The sequence below is a fragment of the Mastigoproctus giganteus genome, chromosome 13 (genome assembly GCF_048544385.1).
Source record: "Mastigoproctus giganteus isolate SK-2022 chromosome 13, ASM4854438v1, whole genome shotgun sequence".
NCBI classification, from domain to species: Eukaryota; Metazoa; Arthropoda; class Arachnida; order Uropygi; family Thelyphonidae; genus Mastigoproctus; species Mastigoproctus giganteus.
The window spans coordinates 28,083,690-28,102,482 of NC_143587.1; the positions used below are offsets into that span (position 1 = coordinate 28,083,690).

Genomic DNA, 18,793 nt, shown 5'->3' on the forward strand with positions numbered 1-18,793 from the left:
TGGTATCCAATCAAATTGGTCAGACAAGATTTCCCCTTGAATTCACAAATGTACATCTCAGTTCCACTGTCAATGATGTCCATTTTCACCCACAGTCTGCCAAACCCCATGTACTTTTTCTGACAGAATTGAAGTTATCGGTTGGTTCAACTACATCTCAGTTGCCCTAATTATTCAGTGTATGGTTCTTTTTTCTCTTCAAATTTGATACTTTTGACATATTATTAATTGTGCTTATGTCCACTTTGATATTCCCTATCAGACACTCAGCAATTTGGAATCTCCATTATTTGATCTTCTCTGGCTTAAAATTTCCCTACTCCATTATCTGTCAAATTCATCTACTGCCTTATTTTCTCCCAACTTCACTAATCACTTGGAACTCTTTGACTTTCTCCCTTTGAAACTTGACTTGCTCCACTCCTACTTTCCTAACATATAGGCAATTTTTCTTTGTGATTTTAATGTAGTAGTAGTGATGATAGTTGTAGAGGCATGTGATGCAAGAAAGCAAGCTTATGTAGCATCACCAAAAAAAAAAAAACATTTCACACATCCATTCCCTCTAAACCTAATGAGACTTGTGGCAGAGAAAAAAAAATGCATGGGATGAATATATTTTATCAGTAGACACAGATACCTGTGGTATATATCAGATAGTCTGTAATCAAGTCACAAAGGAGATTAGGCAAGCAAAGGCAGATTGTGAGAAATTTTTGGCGAAGGATACTAAGAAAAATAGTAAAGACTTCTTTACTTATGTAAACTTTAGAAGGAAGGGGATAAATCAGATTGGTCCACCTGACATCGATGGTTCGATTGTTGATGAACCTGCTGAGGTAGCTGACAAACTGAATGAGTATTTTGCATCTACATTCACAGATGACGAGGTATGTATGGAAGGGGAGTCCAGAAGCTTATCAAACTCTGGCAGGGAGCTAAATGATTTTGTAATAACTGAGAACAAACTGGAGGAGAAATTGTTGAAACTGAACATAAGAAAGGCACTTGGGGTGGATGGGATTTATCCAGTTATATTAAAGGAAGCAGCAAAGGAAGTAGGCTAACCCTTAGCCATAATTATGAAAGTTTCCTTGAACTCAGGGGAGGTCCCCATTGACTGAAGTTATGCAAATATGTCCCCAATTCACATAGGCAGATCAAATAGTGACACAAGTAATTACAGACCTGTTAGTCTAACTTCTGTTCCAGGGAAAATAATGGAGTCACTGGTAAAGGAAGCTATACATTATCATCTAGAAAAGAGTGCAGTTATAGTTCAGACACTGCATGATTTTGTTAAGGGGAAGTCTTGTTTGAAAAATTTGATTGGATACTATGATGTGGACACAAAGGAACCGGATGCAAAAAATAATTTTGATATCATATACTTGGAATTTAGGAAAACTTTTGATACTGTGGCCTATGGAAGACTACAGTACAAATTGGAGCAATATGGCATTAACAGCAAGTTTCTACAATGGATAAAAGGATGGTTGAGTGGGGAAAACAGAGTAGTTATTAATGGACACTGCTCTTTGTGGACTAATGTTATTAGCAGAGTACCCCAGTGTTCTGTTGGGCCCATTGCGGTTTTCAGTATTTATCAGTGATATTGACAAAGGTATATTAGGATTAATGTCTAAGTTTGCAGATGATACAAAGGTTGGCAGGGTTGTTAATGACAGTAATGATAGTACACTACTGCAACAGGATCTGGAAAGGTTGAGCAGATCGGCTGAGAGGTGGCAACTGAAGTTTATCATTGACAAATGTAAAGTACTGCATGTGGGTATTAGTAACCCCAGAGTAACGTATCAACTGGGTGGTACTACTCAGGGTAGAGAGTGAAACGGACCTGGGGATAATTATGCAGTCAGATACAAATTTTTCTGAGCAGTGCAGAGAGGCTGCAAGAGTAGCTCATGGTATCTTGTCAATGATATACAGAAATTTTGCTGGTAGGGATAAGGGGGTGATCATCCCCTTGTATAAGGCAATGGTCAGGCCACTCCCCGAGTACTGTATACAGATCTGGTGGCCTTATTTTAGGAAAGATGTAGAGCTGCTCTAATGAATACAGGGAAGGGCAACGAGATTGGTGTGTGGAACAAAGGGTTAGTGTTACCAAGTCAGGCTTAAGTTCTGTAAATTGCAGCTTCTAGAGACTATCAAGTACATCACCTCACAGGTGATGTACTGATACTCATACATCTCAATACCTGATACTTATACACCTGTGAGGTGATGTACTTGAGGTGTATAAGGCCTTGAATGGTTTGAGCAAGCTCAATGATAATAGGATTCTTCCTCTTGCTCAGATTACTCATCTGAGGGGACATAAATTTAAATTGAGGAAAGACAATTATAGAATAGATGTGTGGAAATTTGACTGTGTGGAGAATAGATGTGTGGAAAATTTTACCCAGCGGATGGTTGATAGATGGAACAAACTTCCATCTTTTGTAGTGGAGGTCAACAATTTAAATAAGTTTAAGGCAGAACTACACAAACTAGACATTTGGAGTGAATGGATGGGTGAAATGGGAAATTTTTTTGTTTTTTGGTAATGATAAGCTTGCTTTCTCGCATCATATGCCTCTGCTAATGCTAATGCTTAAAGTTTGTCCAGTTCCTCCTTGAATTTATTTAAGCTACCAACTTCCACAATGACAGATTGAAGTTTGTTCCAGGTAAAGGCTGGCTAAAGGCTGATTTCCAAAAGTCTATTCTACAACTGTCTTTCCTCAATTTGGATTTATTTCCCCTCAAGTTTGTAATCTGAGCAACAGGAAGAATCCTGCCAGAATTGAGCCTGCTCAACCCATTCAAGGCCTTATACACCTCAATCAGATCACTTCGTATATGCCTGGTTTCCAGATGCTGCAATTTGCAGAATTTAAGCCTTTCTTGGTAAGAGGACCCCTTTGTTCCCCTCACCAATTTATTGACCTTCTCTGTACGCCCTCAAGCAATTCTAAATCCTTCCTAAAATGAGACCTTCAGACCTGTATGGAGTACTCATGGTGTGGTCTGACCATTGCCGTATACAAAGGGATAATCACCACCTTTTCCCTACTAGTAAAATTCCTGTATATTATTGACAATACCCCATGACCTGCTCTGGCAGCCTGTCTGCACTGCTCAGAAAACCTCATATCTGATTGCACAATTACTCCTAGGTGTTTTTCATTTACTACCACCCAAAGTGTAGTACCACACAGTTGGTACATTTCTCTGGGGTTACTTCTACCTATATGCAGTAGTTTGCATTTTCTATGTTAAACTTCATTTGCCATTCTCAGCCCATCTACCCAACATTTCTAGATCCTGTTGTAGTAGCACCTGCATTACTGTGGTTAACAACCCTGCCAACATTTGTGTTATCTGGATACTTGGGCATTAAGCCTGATATACCTTCATCAGTATCATTGAGAAATATGCAAAACAACAGTGGGCCCAACACCGAATCCTGATGACTCCACTAATAACATTTGTCCACAAAGACCATTGTCCATTGATTATCACTCTCTGTCTTCTCCCACTCAACCACACTTTTTTTTATCCATTGTAGCAATTTGCCCTTAATACCACACTGCTCCAATTTGTACAGTAGTCTTCCATGTAGAACAGTATCAAAAGCTTTCCTGAAATCCAAGTATATGATATCAAAATTATTTTTTTCATCCAGTTCCTTTGTATCCAATCATATCCAGTTCCTTTGTAACCAGATCATAGTATCCAATAAATTTGTTAGACAAGATTTTCCCTTGACAAACCCATTCTGTTTTTGAATTATTACTGCAGTCTTGTCTAGATGATCCTGCAGTGCTTCTTTAACCAGTAACGCCATTATTTTCCCCGGAACAGAAGTTAAACTAAAAGGTCTGTAATTACTTTTGTCACCCTTTGATTCCCCTTTGTGAATTTGGGATACATTTGCACATATCCAGTCCGTGGGTGGGAACTTCCCCTGAGTCCAAGAATGCTCACATAATTATAGCCAAGGGTTTGCTTACTTCCTTTGTCACCACGTTTAATATAACTGGATAGATCCCATCCACCATAGGTGCTGTTTTTATATTTAACTTCAACAATTTTTTCCTCCACTTTGCTCTGTTATTACAAAATCATTAAGATTAGAGTTTAATATGCTTCTGTCCTCCACTTCCCTACAGAATTTCTGTAGAATTGGTGTGAATGTAAAATAAAAATACTCATTCAGTTTGTCAGCTATCTGAGCAGGATCATCAGCAGTCAAACCATTGATATCAAGTGGACCAATCTGATTCATCTGCTTCCTTCTGGAGTTTATATAAATAAAGAAGTCCTTGCTGTTTTTCTTAGCATCCTTTGCCAAAGATTTCTCGTAATCTGCCTTTTCTTGCCTAACCTTCTTTGTGACTTGATTACAGACTACCTTATATCTACCATAGGCTTCTGTGTCGCCTGATAATTTACATGCATCCCATACATTTTTCTTTCTCTGTTACAAGTCTCATTAGTTCATCTGACATCCATTTAGGCCTAAACCTTGAACAGTATTTCGTAATCAGTATGAAAAGCCTAGTAGGAGGATTAATTACATGGTACGATTAATTCCTTGAATGTTTCACATTTAGAATTTGCTGTTGGTAGCATCATCAGTTGGTCCCACTGTATAGAATTTAAAAACTGTCTGAGACCACTGTAGTCACCTTTACAAAAGCAAAAACCCTTCCCTTTACCCTTAATGGTAGTTACATCTTTAAGTAAATCCTACATCACTACACTGATCACTGTCACCTAGTGTTTCCTTTATATGAAAATTGTTAATGCATGAATAAGCACTGCTGATAATCAGATCAAGGGTATTACTCCCTCTGGTTGCCCTTTGAACATGCTGCTGCAGAAAACAATCATCCAATAAATCCACAAAAGTCTTGCTAGTGTGCAAGTGACTAACCGACAAGTTGCAGTCAATATCTGGGAAGTTAAAATCCCCCATTTTGAGAAATTCTGATTTATTGGCCCACTCTATTTCTCTGTACAATTGTTCATTGTACTCATTAGAGTCATTAAGCCTATAACACACTTCTACTCTCTTTTTGCTTTCCCAGTGCTTATGTCATATCAAACTGACTCAACATTGCACTGTCCATCTATGTCAACTGGATGCACTTCCCTTGATTTTATGTTTTTCTTAACTAACAGCATAATCCCTCCTCCCTTCCTATCCTGTCTATCCTTTCTGTACACATTGTACTCCCCAAATTCCAGCTCTGCACTGCTTACATCTGTGCGACACCATACGCTGACCCCTCGACGTGGGCACCTGTACGTGGTGAGGGGACCTCCCAGTGACGCTGCTGGACTTCCAGACTAGCATCACTGGGATCCAACGCCCACAGCCTAGGTTCCAGGCTTACATCAATGGAATCCGGCGTGTTTGCCGTGCGCTGCGACCCGTGGAAATTCGGAAAGGGGGATCCTGGTGGTTGAGGGGCCCAGCTTCAATACACCACTTTGGCCCCTGCTTCGACAAGACGGGTGGTCCTGGAAGGCCCGGCTAGGATCAATCGGCTAGTAGGCTCGCCTGCGAGGGTCAACCGTGTCAATGCCACGCCCCTACCCTCATGGTCCGAGGGACAGGATTCAGGCTGGCGGCGGTGCGGGTATAGTGTCTGGGTAGCCCTGGCGTCCCACTCCCGAGCGCATTTATTGCATGCCGGGTAGTGGGCGTCCCTTTGGGCTCCGTGGTGGGTGGGGAGCCCGGGCACTGAACAACTAAAAAATCTCTATGAATCCTGATAAACTTACTCCTTCAGGGGCCCCAACCCGGTCCCTATCTGAAAATTTAGACAGTGAAGCAGATAGCATCATTGCTACAAAGAGGCAGCGAACAGAAATATCATCAGGGCCTGTTCCAAGATTTTTAATAATTCATTCTACCACAGAAAAACCGATTGGCAAAATGTCGCCCTTCTTCATACAGAAAGGGTTAGATGGGTTAGTAGGTTCACCCAAGTCAGTTAAGAGGCTCCGTTCTGGAGACCTCTTAATCGAAACCAAAACTGACAGGCAATCTGAGCAGCTACTCCGTGCAACATCAATCGGAGGAATACCCATAACAGTAACACCACATCGAACACTAAACTCATCGAGAGGTGTTATTTCAGAATGGGACCTTCTCGACGTAACCGAGGAGGAAATCTGCTTGGAACTGAAACCTCAGGGAGTTATAGCCGTGAAGAGAATTAGTGCGCGTAGGGATGGGAAACTTGTTAAAACCAGGAGTGTTATCCTGACTTTTAACTCTCCCAAACCTCCTGATGAGATTAAAGCTGGCTACATCAACTGTCCAGTGCGTCCATATGTTCCAAACCCTTTACGGTGTTTTAAATGCCAGAAATATGGACATTCTCAAATGGCCTGCCACGGAGTCCTTGCATGCGCCCGATGTGGCGCAAAGGACCACGAAACAACATCATGTTCAGCCGCAAAACCCACTTGTATTAATTGTGAAGGCGAACATCCGGCCTATTCACGAGCATGCCAGAGGTGGAAAGAAGAAAAAGAAATTCAACGGCTGAAGGCAGAGCTAAACATATCGTATCAGGAGGCAAGGAAAGCAGTGAAACCTCTCAACATCAAAAAACCTACCTACGCCCAGAAGGTAGCAGGGAGATGTTCCGTCGGAACTCAGACGGACATGTCCATCCCCCCAAAAGAATCATTTACCCCTATCGCACGTTATCTCTTAAGCTCCCAAAAACCTGCACAAAAGGACCAATCAGCTGCCACTCCTATATCAGTACCTCCTAATGCTCCACAAATAACAAAAGCAATCACGAAAGAAAAGAATAAGAAAGGTGAAATACCACCTACAACCCAAGAAAACATGGATGTAGAGCAGAAGGAGGTACAAGAAGACTCAGTCTTGGAGCTCTTTGCTGAGGAGGAAATGGACACTGGACAGCGTCCGTACTTCCCCAGGAAGGATAAATCCAGGACTGAAAAAGGTAAGCCCTCAGCACCTCGGAAGCCGCCTGATGGACCCACCAAGCCAAAATAATGGCTAAATTCCTACAGTGGAACTGTCGTGGATTCCGGCGAAACAATGATGACATCAAGGCCCTTCTGCAAAAGCATGAGCCAGTCTGCTTTTGCTTACAAGAGACATACCTGAAGGCAAATGAAAACGCTTCGCTTCGTAACACCACTATCATTCGAAAAGACAGAAGTGACGATGGACCTGCTCATGGGGGTGTTGCTATAATATTGGGCAACCATACCCCATATCAAACTATTGCGCTCACCACCAACATAGAAGCGGTAGCGGTTCGCCTTACGGTAGGTTTTTTAATAACAGTCTGCTCAGTTTATTTACCACCAGGGGCTGATATCTCCCAGACGGACCTTGATGATCTCATTGTGCAGCTGCCTACTCCTGTATTACTCCTGGGCGATTTTAATGGACATAACACCCTGTGGGGTAGTGCAAATGTTAACAGAAGGGGACGTGTCATAGAGCATATGCTCAATGACAATGACCTATCCCTCCTAAATGTGGGAAGTAACACCTTTTTCCACATGCCTACCCGTACGTTCTCTGCTATCGACCTGTCTATATGCTCCCCCTCTCTCCTTCCTTCAATCAACTGGGAGGTAGAGGAGAATCTTTATGGAAGTGATCACTTCCCCGTGATAACCAGCTTACTTAAAGGGATGCCATGCTCACCTTTTAGGTTACCGCGATGGAAGATTGATCAGGCTGACTGGAACACCTTTCAACACCTGGTAGACTTTAACATCAGTACAGTCAGTCGGGAGTCTATCAATGATGCAGTGGCGTACATCACAGAAAGAATTGTCCATGCAGCTGCAGCTACAATTCCGAAAACATCTAACCGGTTTCCACCATTTCCAAAACCTTGGTGGAATACTGAATGCACAGCAGCAAAAAAGGCACAAAATAAAGCTTGGGGGATATTCCGACGATATCCTACCACAGCCAATCTCTTAGCCTTCAAACGTGCACGCGCGAAAGCGCGATATATTCGTCGTCAGAGCCAAAAGGAATCGTGGGTCCGCTTTACATCCACCATTTCCCAGTCAACCAGCAGTAAAGCTATATGGGACAAAATCCGGAAAATGAAGGGTAAATATACATCGCACCCTTCATCGGTCCTGGAGTATAATGGATGCGTTATTGCAGATCCAACTGCAATAGCCAATGCACTTGGGGAGACCTTTTCTGCCATCTCGTCAACATCTGGTTACTCCTCAGAATTTCTGGTCTGGAAAGATAAATGTGAAAAACAGCCAATAAACTTTAAATCAAGAAGGTCTCATCCCTATAACGGGCCCTTTACCACGGAAGAATTAGAAACAGCTCTAACTCTTACCAAGGCAAGTGCTGCCGGACCAGATCTTATCCATTATGATATGATCAAACATCTGTCTGCAAAATCCATGGACCAACTGCTTTTTCTATATAACAGAATATTTAAAGAAGAGCAGTTTCCGGATTCCTGGCATAAGGCAATCGTGCTAGCCTTTCCTAAACCAGGAAAGGATCCCAAAATCCCAACGAACTACCGTCCTATTGCTCTGACTAGCTGTCTGTGCAAAATTCTGGAGAGAATGGTCAATGCCCGCCTTATCTGGTATTTGGAGTCTAATGGGTTTCTCTCCAGATTTCAGTGCGGCTTCCGTAGGAATAGGTCAACTTTGGACCACTTAATCAGGCTCGAAACTTCCATTCGAGATGCCTTTTTAAAACGAGAACACCTGGTGTCAGTGTTCTTCGATATGGAAAAAGCTTATGACACAACTTGGAGATTTGGAATTTTAAAAGACATCTACAGCATCGGCCTTAGAGGTAATCTCCCCAATTTTATTAAAAACTTTTTATGTCACCGATCTTTCCAAGTCCGTGTAGGATCTACTCTCTCTCGCTCTTTTATCCAAGAGGAGGGAGTACCTCAAGGATCCGTTTTAAGTGTTACGCTTTTTGCCATTAAAGTGAATTCCGTCACAGAACAACTTCCTCCAACTGTAAACTGTGCCCTCTACGTTGACGATTTTAGCATATTCTGTCATTCCTGCAACATGAGGGTAATTGAGAGGCAACTGCAACGTACCATTGACCATTTGAACTCATGGGCAACGAATAACGGGTTCAGGTTCTCTGCACAAAAGACTGTTTGCATGCATTTTTGCAGAAAGCGCAATCTTCACCCTGAACCTGAACTGAGGCTTGGACAAAATGCAATCCCAGTAGTACCTGAGACTAGATTTTTGGGGCTTATATTCGATAAAAAGCTGACCTTTCTGGAACACATCCGTCAACTACGTGCGAAGTGCACGAGAGGTTTGAACATCCTACGTGCAATCTCCTCACATTCCTGGGGCGCTGACCGGTGTACCCTTTTGCGCCTCTATCGTGCACTCGTACGATCTAAGTTAGATTACGGGTGCCAGGTATACGCATCCTCTAGACTCAGCGTACTCCGATGGCTGGATCCCATCCACCATCAGGCTATCCGTATTGCCACAGGAGCATTTCGAACTTCTCCTGTCCATAGCCTCTATGTCGAAGCGAATGAGCCCTCGTTATCGCTTCGTAGGAAACAGTTGTCTCTACAGTATGCTTTGAAACTGAAATCCCTGCCAGACCATCCGACGTGGACATCCGTTTTTGAGCCACGTTGGGAAAATCTGTATAACATTCGCCAGACTGCCAATCAACCATTCGGTATTCGTATCCAAAGGCTTCTCAACGATTTGAACATCACGTTAGACAATGTTGCCCCATCACCAGGGCAACCTTTTCCACCCTGGCATGCTCGTGTCCCAAACTGCAACTTCTCCCTTAACAACTGGAGAAAGGACAATACTTCGTCCACCGTCTACCTGCAGCTCTTTTTAGCTGATCGCTCCGAACATGCTGACTTCTTGCCCATCTACACAGATGGCTCGAGGTCAGAAATGTCTGTTGGATCTGCAGCTGTTTTCCCAGATGCCACGGTATCTGAGCAGATCTCCAACGAATGCAGTGTGTTCACTGCAGAGCTGCATGCGGTTGAGCTAGCCTTAGATCGCATACGAACCACCCACCACAAAAAATATATTATATATACCGATTCTCTGAGTTCATTGCAGGCTTTATCATCGATGAGGTTTAACCCTCATCCTGTCCTCACTCGGATACAGCAGAAGCTGCACTTCCTTGTACAATCTCGATTTGATGTTCGTTTCTGCTGGATCCCAGGCCACATTGGGATCTCAGGAAATGATTTGGCAGACACTGCAGCCAAATCAGCAAACCTATTTAACTCTTGCCTGTTAGTCCCCTATACAGACTACAGGTCGGTAATTCGAAAGAAACTTGTATCCCAATGGCAACACTCATGGCATGGACAGATTACAAACAAGTTATATGAGATTAAGCCTGTAATTGAACATTGGCAGTCTAGTCTGCGCAGGAACCGAAAAGAGGAAGTTGTTCTATCTCGACTCCGCATAGGACATTGTCACTTGACACACTGCTATTTGCTGAGGGCAGACGATCGTCCTATGTGCAGAAATTGTGACACCATTTTAACAGTCCGTCATATTTTAATTGAATGTCCGTCCTTTTATAATGACCGCCGTTTATGTTTTAGCCATCTGTCTGAACCTTATACACTCAGACAGGTTTTATCGGACAATGACAACGTGTCAGCTATTTTTAAGTTTTTACAACTTATTAATCTAAATAATTCTATCTAAAATATTTTTATCGTTTTATGCTATATGAACGATTTATGTCGTATATTATTTTACAATAATATACAAATAATTTTAATATTATAGTTTTATATTCTACAACCTTTTGACTTGGCGCATTATAGCCTTAGATGCTAATGCGCCATAAAACCCTAAAACAAACAAACAAACAAAACCATACGCTGATCTACCAACAATATCCGCCTTTGATGTCTTGACCAGCCCTTCAAATTCCTGTTCACAACTCCAGCTGGTTTCTGTTTTCTAGTCACATGGGCTCATCTGGTAAAGATGCTGAGGCTTTGTTTATTTACCTACAAGAATACTGAACAATCCTAACCACACAGCCAACAAACACTTGATCTTTTTCTCACAATAACCCTTCCAATTACATGTTTGAGGCAAGTGGTCCTTTTAGCACCTTAGATCACAATTTAGTGATGATCTCTTCTCCATAGGAGCCTTTCTCTCATGGCCATTATCAACCTTGTGTTGTTTGGCATTGCAACACTGCAAAATGGGATGATCTGCAAGATTACTTTTCTGCTTTTCCTTATTTCGATTACTGTTTTAAATCTTCTGATTCCAACATTTTCTGAATTCATGTCAGTGAAATTATTCTTGTAGGGATAAAATCCTCTATTATACACTCAACCTTAAAATCTTGTCCTTTATATAAACTTTGGTTTTCCAATAATTACGCTAAGGCTGTTTAAGATATGAATGTTTAATATCACAATTTGCTTATGTTGAAATCTCCAGATTCATTTTCTGCCTATACCAAAGCATACAGCAATTGTAAACCAGTTAGTAATGAGTTTAAACTATATTTTGAACATGCTAAGAGTAGAAATATTGCTTCTTGTCCAAATGGAAGGTGAATATTCTGTTCTCTTGCCAAGGCTATTGGCTGCAAATTGGCTGCTCCCTCTCTATTCCCGCCTTTGTCAAAACCAGATGGTTCTATTTCCACTTCACTAAAGATAAAGCTGACCTGCTAGCATCTTACTTTTCTTCTAACTCGTGTATTGATGATCTTGGTAAACCTCTTACACACCAGTACACACCATTCAATGCCTCCTGTGGTTTTCTTCGATCAAAAGGATGTCAGAAGAACTTTGAACAGTTTGATACCCAGAAAGTGTGCTGATAGTACTTTTTTCTCTACTTATTTTGAAACCTGAGCACCTGACGTTACTCCTGTTCTGTGTCACCTCTTTACACTTTCTTATTCCACTTGTGTTTTTCATTCTGCTTGGAAATTTGCTCATATCCAGCCTCTTTCTAAAAAGGAACTGATCAGTGATCACCAGTATGGATCCCATCAGTGTCAATCCACTGATATACTGGCTTATGTTACCCATCTGTGGACAAATTCAATGGGAAAGTTTGGTGAAACTCAAGCAGTTTCAAAAGCATTTCAAATGCTTTTGATCATGCTTGGCATAAAGATATTCTAAATAAGCTTCCATTTTATGGTTTGCCAACTATTTTTTGTAATTGGGTATCCAGTTTTCTCTTTGACCACTTACTGCGGTCAGATGGTAGATAGTTCTCTGTTTTCTAACTTCTCCGTTAATGCTGGTGTTCCCCCAAGATTCAGTGCTTTCTCCTACTCTTTTCCTCTTGTTTATTAATGACCTTCATTTGACTGAATATCCTATCCATAGTTTTCACCGTATTAGCACATCATATTCACCTTCCAGTTTGAGAAACCTTTCTCTGCACAAATAGCTGCAATTCTTGAATATCCACTACCAATTCCTTAAATGCTAATCTCCAGGTAATTTTCCAGCGGGGCAAAGATTATTTAATTTCAATCATTCTAAAACTCAGTCCTGTCTTATCTCTCACAAAAAGGATTCTTATGACCCTATGCTTATCTTATCTTATGACACTCAGATTTCTAGACAAGCTCACATATCTCTATTAGGGATTACCCTGACTTCTAATCTTTCTTGGCATAAGCACAACACAAACATTGCATCCTCTGCATCTAAAAAATTGAGTTTTCTCTTTTTACTCTCAACTTAACTTTTCTTTTAACCAACTACTCACTCTAGAAATCTGAAATCTGCCCTACCATGGAATATTTTTTCCACATCTGGAGCAGTATCACAATAATTTCTCTCAGGATTCCAGATTCCATTCAGATGAGAGTAGTTAGGTTAATTGTTGTTGATGTTTTGGTTTTTAGGAGCATTAGCAACTAAGGCCATATTGCTCCGGGGATATGCGGTGGTCATTCCCTGACCTTTCTTGCATCCTCCGTATTTGGTGGTCACGGGCTCGAACCCCGGTATAATCAAGAAGCATGTACTACGCATTGCTGCTCCTGCCCACCTGACTACGGAGGTGCCAGGTTAATTAATGACCCCTCCATTACAAAGTCTCTCCACTCTTTTTCTCATAGATGTTCAGTTTCCGTTGCATTAATTTTCTATAGATTCCATGGACACTGGTCATCTGAATTGGTTTCTATAATTCTCTCTCTCTCTCTCTCTCTCTCTCTCTTCCAAACCAGTCTGAACACTTGCTGCAGCCAGTCAGCATTCTTTTAGTGTCTATCTTCAAACTCACAGACCCAACTTTTCTTCTTCCTCATTTATTCCTTTAGAAATATGTGTGAAGGGAAGTTGTTCGGTTTTCTGGAGCAACTTCCATTCTTGAAAATTTCCTGAAATTTACAATCTACAGAAATTCGAGTCAACAAATATCTTCTTTCATCTTCTCAGCCTTCAAATCATGCATGGTACTGAGTAATATACACTGTGCTGCCGCTTTATTAGGTATACCCCTGCTGTGCACACAAATGGTTTGGCCCACAACATTGCAAGTCACATGACCACAGTTGTGGATTTAAACGCAGGAGAACAACCTTTCTAGTATCAGTTAAGCATATAAACCGTAGCAAGAATGGGGAAACGGAGTTATTGTTATTTGGTTTTTTTTTAGGAGCATTAGCAACTAAGGCCATATTACTCTGGGATATGCGGTGGTCATTCCCTGACCTTTCCGCATCCTCCGTATTTGGTGGTGACGGGCACGAACCCCGGTCTAATCAAGAAGTGTGTGCTACGCACTGCTGCTCCTTCCCACCTGGCTACGGAGGTGGCGGGGGGAAACGGAGTGATCTAACGGACTTTGAACGTGGCATGGTAGTAGGTGCAAGACATGTTGGACAAAACATCTCTGAAATGGCAGTTCTCCTGAACTTTTCATGCACCACAGTTTCAAGGGTGCATCGAGAATGGTGCACTGAACAGAAAACATCCTCTCAACGGCACTCCTGTGGAAGAAAATCGCTTGTTGATGAGAGAGAGAGAGAGAGAGAGAGAGGTCAGAGGAGAATGGCTAGAATTGTGCAAGCAAACAGACGAGCCACAATGTTGCACGTCATGTCAGAATACAACCTTGGTGCACAGAAAAAAATATCGCAACGGACCACTAGTCGCACTTTGTTGCGAATGGGCTACAACAGTTGACGGCCACATCGCATATCTTTGTTATCAATGAAGAACAGAGAGCACACCTCCTGTGGGAACAGCAACACCAGCACTGGACTATTGAAGATTGGAAAACAGTTGCTTGGTCTGACGAGTCGAAGTTCCTGGTGCATCATATTGATGGAAGGCTCAGAATTTGGCAAAAACAACATGAATCCATGGACCTGTCATGTCTGACGACTACTGTGCAAGGTGGTGGGGGCAGTGTTATGTGTGGGGAATGTTTTTTTGGCACACGTTGGGTCCATTAATACCCATAGATTCATGTCTGAATGCCACATTGTACCTAAACATTGTTGCTGTCCAAGTGCATCCGTTCATGTTGACAGTTTATCCTCAGTCAGATGATTACTTCCAGCAGGATAATGTGCCGGTGCACAAAGCTCGAATCACTATGGAATGACAATGACTTTTCTTTGCTGCAGTGGCCAGCTCAGTCCCTGGATCTCAATCCTATTGAACATCTTTGGGGTGAGCTGGAAAGGGCTGTTCGCTGCAGGCCTACACCTCCTTCAAATCTCAAAGAACTGCATGATGCACTCATGTCTGCGTGGTACTCTATTCCTGCACATTTTCAGCATCTTGTTAAATCCATGCCTAGGCGAATTCAGGCTGTTTTGAAGGCTAAAGGAGGCTCAACACGCTACTAGGTAGGTGTACCTAATAAAGTGGCAGCACAGCGTAGGTTCTAATACGTTTTGTGCTTGGGATTTTCAAAAAATATATATAGATTAGTAGAAATTAATAGGAGGAATCTTATGTAAGAGCATTATAATGCATGTTGAAATTTCCTGAAAATTTTCTTTTAATTGATTAGGATTCATTATTAATATGAGATTTTTCAATCCAGTTGTGCTGTCTGTTTTGTCTGTTCTTTATCATTATTTGTGCATTTAGTAATTATCTCGGTTGTATATAGATATAGTATTTTGTTAATTTTTATTTTTCACAGGCTTTAATTAAAGTATCAGAAATAGAATTACACCTTAAAACAAATTCCCTGCAACTTAGTCAGATGGCACATTTGGAAAGACAAGCTGACGATCTCATCACAAGTGCTCTGGAGGAAGGATATGCCATACTTAGCAGAATTCAGAAAAGTGAACCAGGAGCTGGAGGAGTAGCCAGGAAGGTTAGTGTATTTATATATATATTCACTTAATTTTTTTAACTATTATTATAATTTCATTTATTTCTGTTATTGTGTATGTATACTTATATACACTTCTTACTAAGAAAGAAAAGAACCAAGACCATTAGAACTGATGCCAGGTCATTTCTAGATTTAAAACTAGATTTCTCCTTTTCATTTTCTTTGACCTGGACATTTTCTTTTGTGGTATCCACTAAAGAAAAATTCTATCATTAAAAACTATTATTATAATTTCATTTTTTTCTGTTATTGTATATGTATACTTATATACACTTCTTACTAAGAAAGAAAAGAACCAAGACCATTAGAACTGATGCCAGGTCATTTCTAGATTTAAAACTAGATTTCTCCTTTTCATTTTCTTTGACCTGGACATTTTCTTTTGTGGTATCCACTAAAGAAAAATTCTATCAGATTTATTCTAATTTAGTTACTGCAGTTAATTAGTTATTATCAAGCACTAGCCAAATAAAAATGCAGGTTATTATAACAGCATCATTGAATTTATTACTGTAATTTACATTAATTACTATCTTAATACCAACTTTATTATTAATAATAATAAACTTTATTAAAAATTAATTTATTTATGTTAATTATAAATGAAAAAATAAGTTAGTTTATTGGGTAAATATGGTTTTTGACAAAGTGTTAAATTTATTTTACACTTTACATTAAAGAGAGCAAAAAAATAGAATGTCTGAATTAAAAATATCCCTCTTCCATTAGGTAGAAGAACTTGAGGAATGTCAAAAAAGAATTAATGAATTGTTTTCCATAATTACAAAGAAATCTTCTGCTTATAATGCACTCTATGGAAAATATAATAACGTAAGTAATGAAAACAATTTTATAAATTTGTTTTAGAAATAGTTTGATGATGGTTTTGGAAATAGTATAATAAGGTAATATATCCACTGCTCTTCCACAGATGTCAAGAACTTTTATAATTGTGAATGTATACTGTAATAACAATTTGTATAACTATGTAGCTTGCAGTCTGCTTGCCTGGATTGTAGAAAGCTAGGTTTATAAGTCTAGAGCAGTGGTTATGGATTCTGCTGTTACTACTGCCCTCTGAGAGATTTCAAGATTTTCTTAAGCTCTGGATAGGAGCAATAAGTCCCTTTCCTCAGTGAAAAGGGTGCTCGTTGCTCCTTGTTGCTTATGAATGCTCTAGTTTACTTTATACTCTACTTTTTAATCAGTTTATTTGTATTGCTTTTATCATATTATTTTATTTATGCTTCTATTTATTCAGTTCTAATATAGCAATTTTTTTATTTTTTATTTACACACACACACAGAGAGAGAGAGAGAGAGAGAGAGAGAGAGAGAGAGAGAGAGAGAGAGAGAGTGCTTTAAAACTAAATTTACTAAACATAAAGATTGTAAGTTGTAAAGTAGCTCAGTTACATCAAGTTCAGGGATTTTATTGAAACTTGATAATCCATAAGTAACATAAAGATTGTAACTTTTATAATAAAATGGCTATATAAAAAAATATTTTAATATCTGCCAAAAATTTTATTTAATAATAATTTTATTTTCAAGTGTTATTTTCCAGAACTCTCTCTATAGAGTAAATTGACTAAATTACATAAATTGAAAATTGATATTGAGATTCATCAATATGGGTGAACTCATTTGTGTCGATGGTATTTAGATAATATATGTATCCATGTTAACATATCTTTAATGCAAGTTTTTTTTTTTCTCTCTCCTAGCTACATACCTGGTCAGTCAATATTTTGGAAGCATTTCTGAAGAATAACAGGGAAATGGGAAGTGTTCTGAGTGGAGTTCAGGAATTTCTTGATGGCCATATAAAATTTGAAAGCGACGTTAGAGTAAGTATTTATTTTGAATAAGTTTTTTTCTGTGCATTTTCATAGCAAAAGCTTTAAGCTGTGGCATTATACAACTAATGTTAATGTGTAAGTATTGTGTACAACATGGTGCTTAATGTATGTGTTAACAGTATGTTAGTAAGTATTTTTATAATAATTTACCTTGATTTTTTTAACTTTAAAACATAAAGCAGCAAAATGAAATTTTATTTTAACACAATAGATAAATATTTTGTAATTTTATTAAGAAAATACTAACAGAATTTTACATAATATTACAAAATATTACTTTAGTGCTAAAATATTATAGTACTTTGTAATACTATGAAAAAACACTACATTATGTGATAAAATATGTTGTTCATAAAAAAACAGATTTTTCTGAAATCTGTTTTTTAGCAGCACTATATTCTTCTAAAGAAATCCAACTGGATTTCTAGATATGTTCAGTCTCTCATTTCTTTAGCATTATTGATACTAATTTGTTTATATTATGAAATCATCTTTTCTGTATGTGTGTGTGTTCATTTTAACAAACACACACACATATACAAAAATCTGATAACTGAAGAGTTTGAAAACTACTTCCAGGAAAACAGTAAAGAGCTTGATGCTTTATTAGTCTCTGCCACCTTAGAAGGGTTACCAGGAGATCTACAGATAGTGGAGATTCGACAAAAGATTGATAACTTAGGTCGTCAGTGGAAACAAATGCACAAGGTGCTAGAGAGGCGTATTCAACTGGCTCAGTACTATATAGCTTTTCATAGGCTTGCTGTTCAAGTGAGTAACTTATCTAATATTATTATTGTTAATAAATATTGTATATTGTGTGCATAATTATGTTTCTCTTGTATTCCACTTCAACATAAAGATGGAATGAAAGTGAAAGTTATTATACATCAAAACTTCTTTCCCTCTGTTTTTCCTTAGCATATAGAACTTACATGTATTTAACCTTTTTTCTACTCTTTTCATTTATTTTTCTTTTTCTTTTTTGTTTTTAATTTTTAACATTTTTGCTGTCTCTGATACATATAAGCATCAGATGACACCAAAGTGATGTGCTATAATGCATGTAGGTGGTCATTCTTAAGTAGTCATTAAGCGAGTCTGTAAAAGTAAAGGCATGCAAAATTAACAGCAGCTCAATATCAGCACACTAATTAAACTTCATACTATTTGCACCAGTACTTGGTTTTTGTCAGTTTTTGTTCTTTGCTAGTGTTGTTGGGGTTAGCTTATATACATGGAATAAAATTATGATTTACAGTTTAGCCCAAAATGAAGTGTTTGCTTTTAGTTATGAATCCTGGACTTTCACTATTTAACTATTGTATGTAAATTTTTACAGAGTTGAGAAGCAACTAAAATTATGCTTTGCCCTAACTTGTTCATCTAGTAAATATGCCATAGTCTGAGTCTTTCAGCCCTAAACCCTTTTTTGTATTTTAACTATTATATTTTAACAAATCTTTTCATATAAAAATAAATCATTCAAACATTACAAAGTTTCATTATATTATGCTATT

General features: G+C 39.1%; 1 protein-coding gene across 2 annotated transcripts in view; it reads left to right on the forward strand.

The window, feature by feature from the left end:
- zormin (spectrin and immunoglobulin domain-containing protein zormin) overlaps positions 1–18,793 on the forward strand; it is a 264,807-nt gene that overhangs the window by 115,726 nt on the left and 130,288 nt on the right. For both annotated transcript variants that reach the window (XM_090387636.1, XM_090387637.1), the window contains 4 exons: positions 15,211–15,390; positions 16,141–16,242; positions 17,139–17,261; positions 17,853–18,044. In XM_090387636.1, coding sequence (XP_090243762.1) covers positions 15,211–15,390; positions 16,141–16,242; positions 17,139–17,261; positions 17,853–18,044 — 597 coding nt within the window. The remainder of the gene's footprint in view (positions 1–15,210; positions 15,391–16,140; positions 16,243–17,138; positions 17,262–17,852; positions 18,045–18,793) is intronic.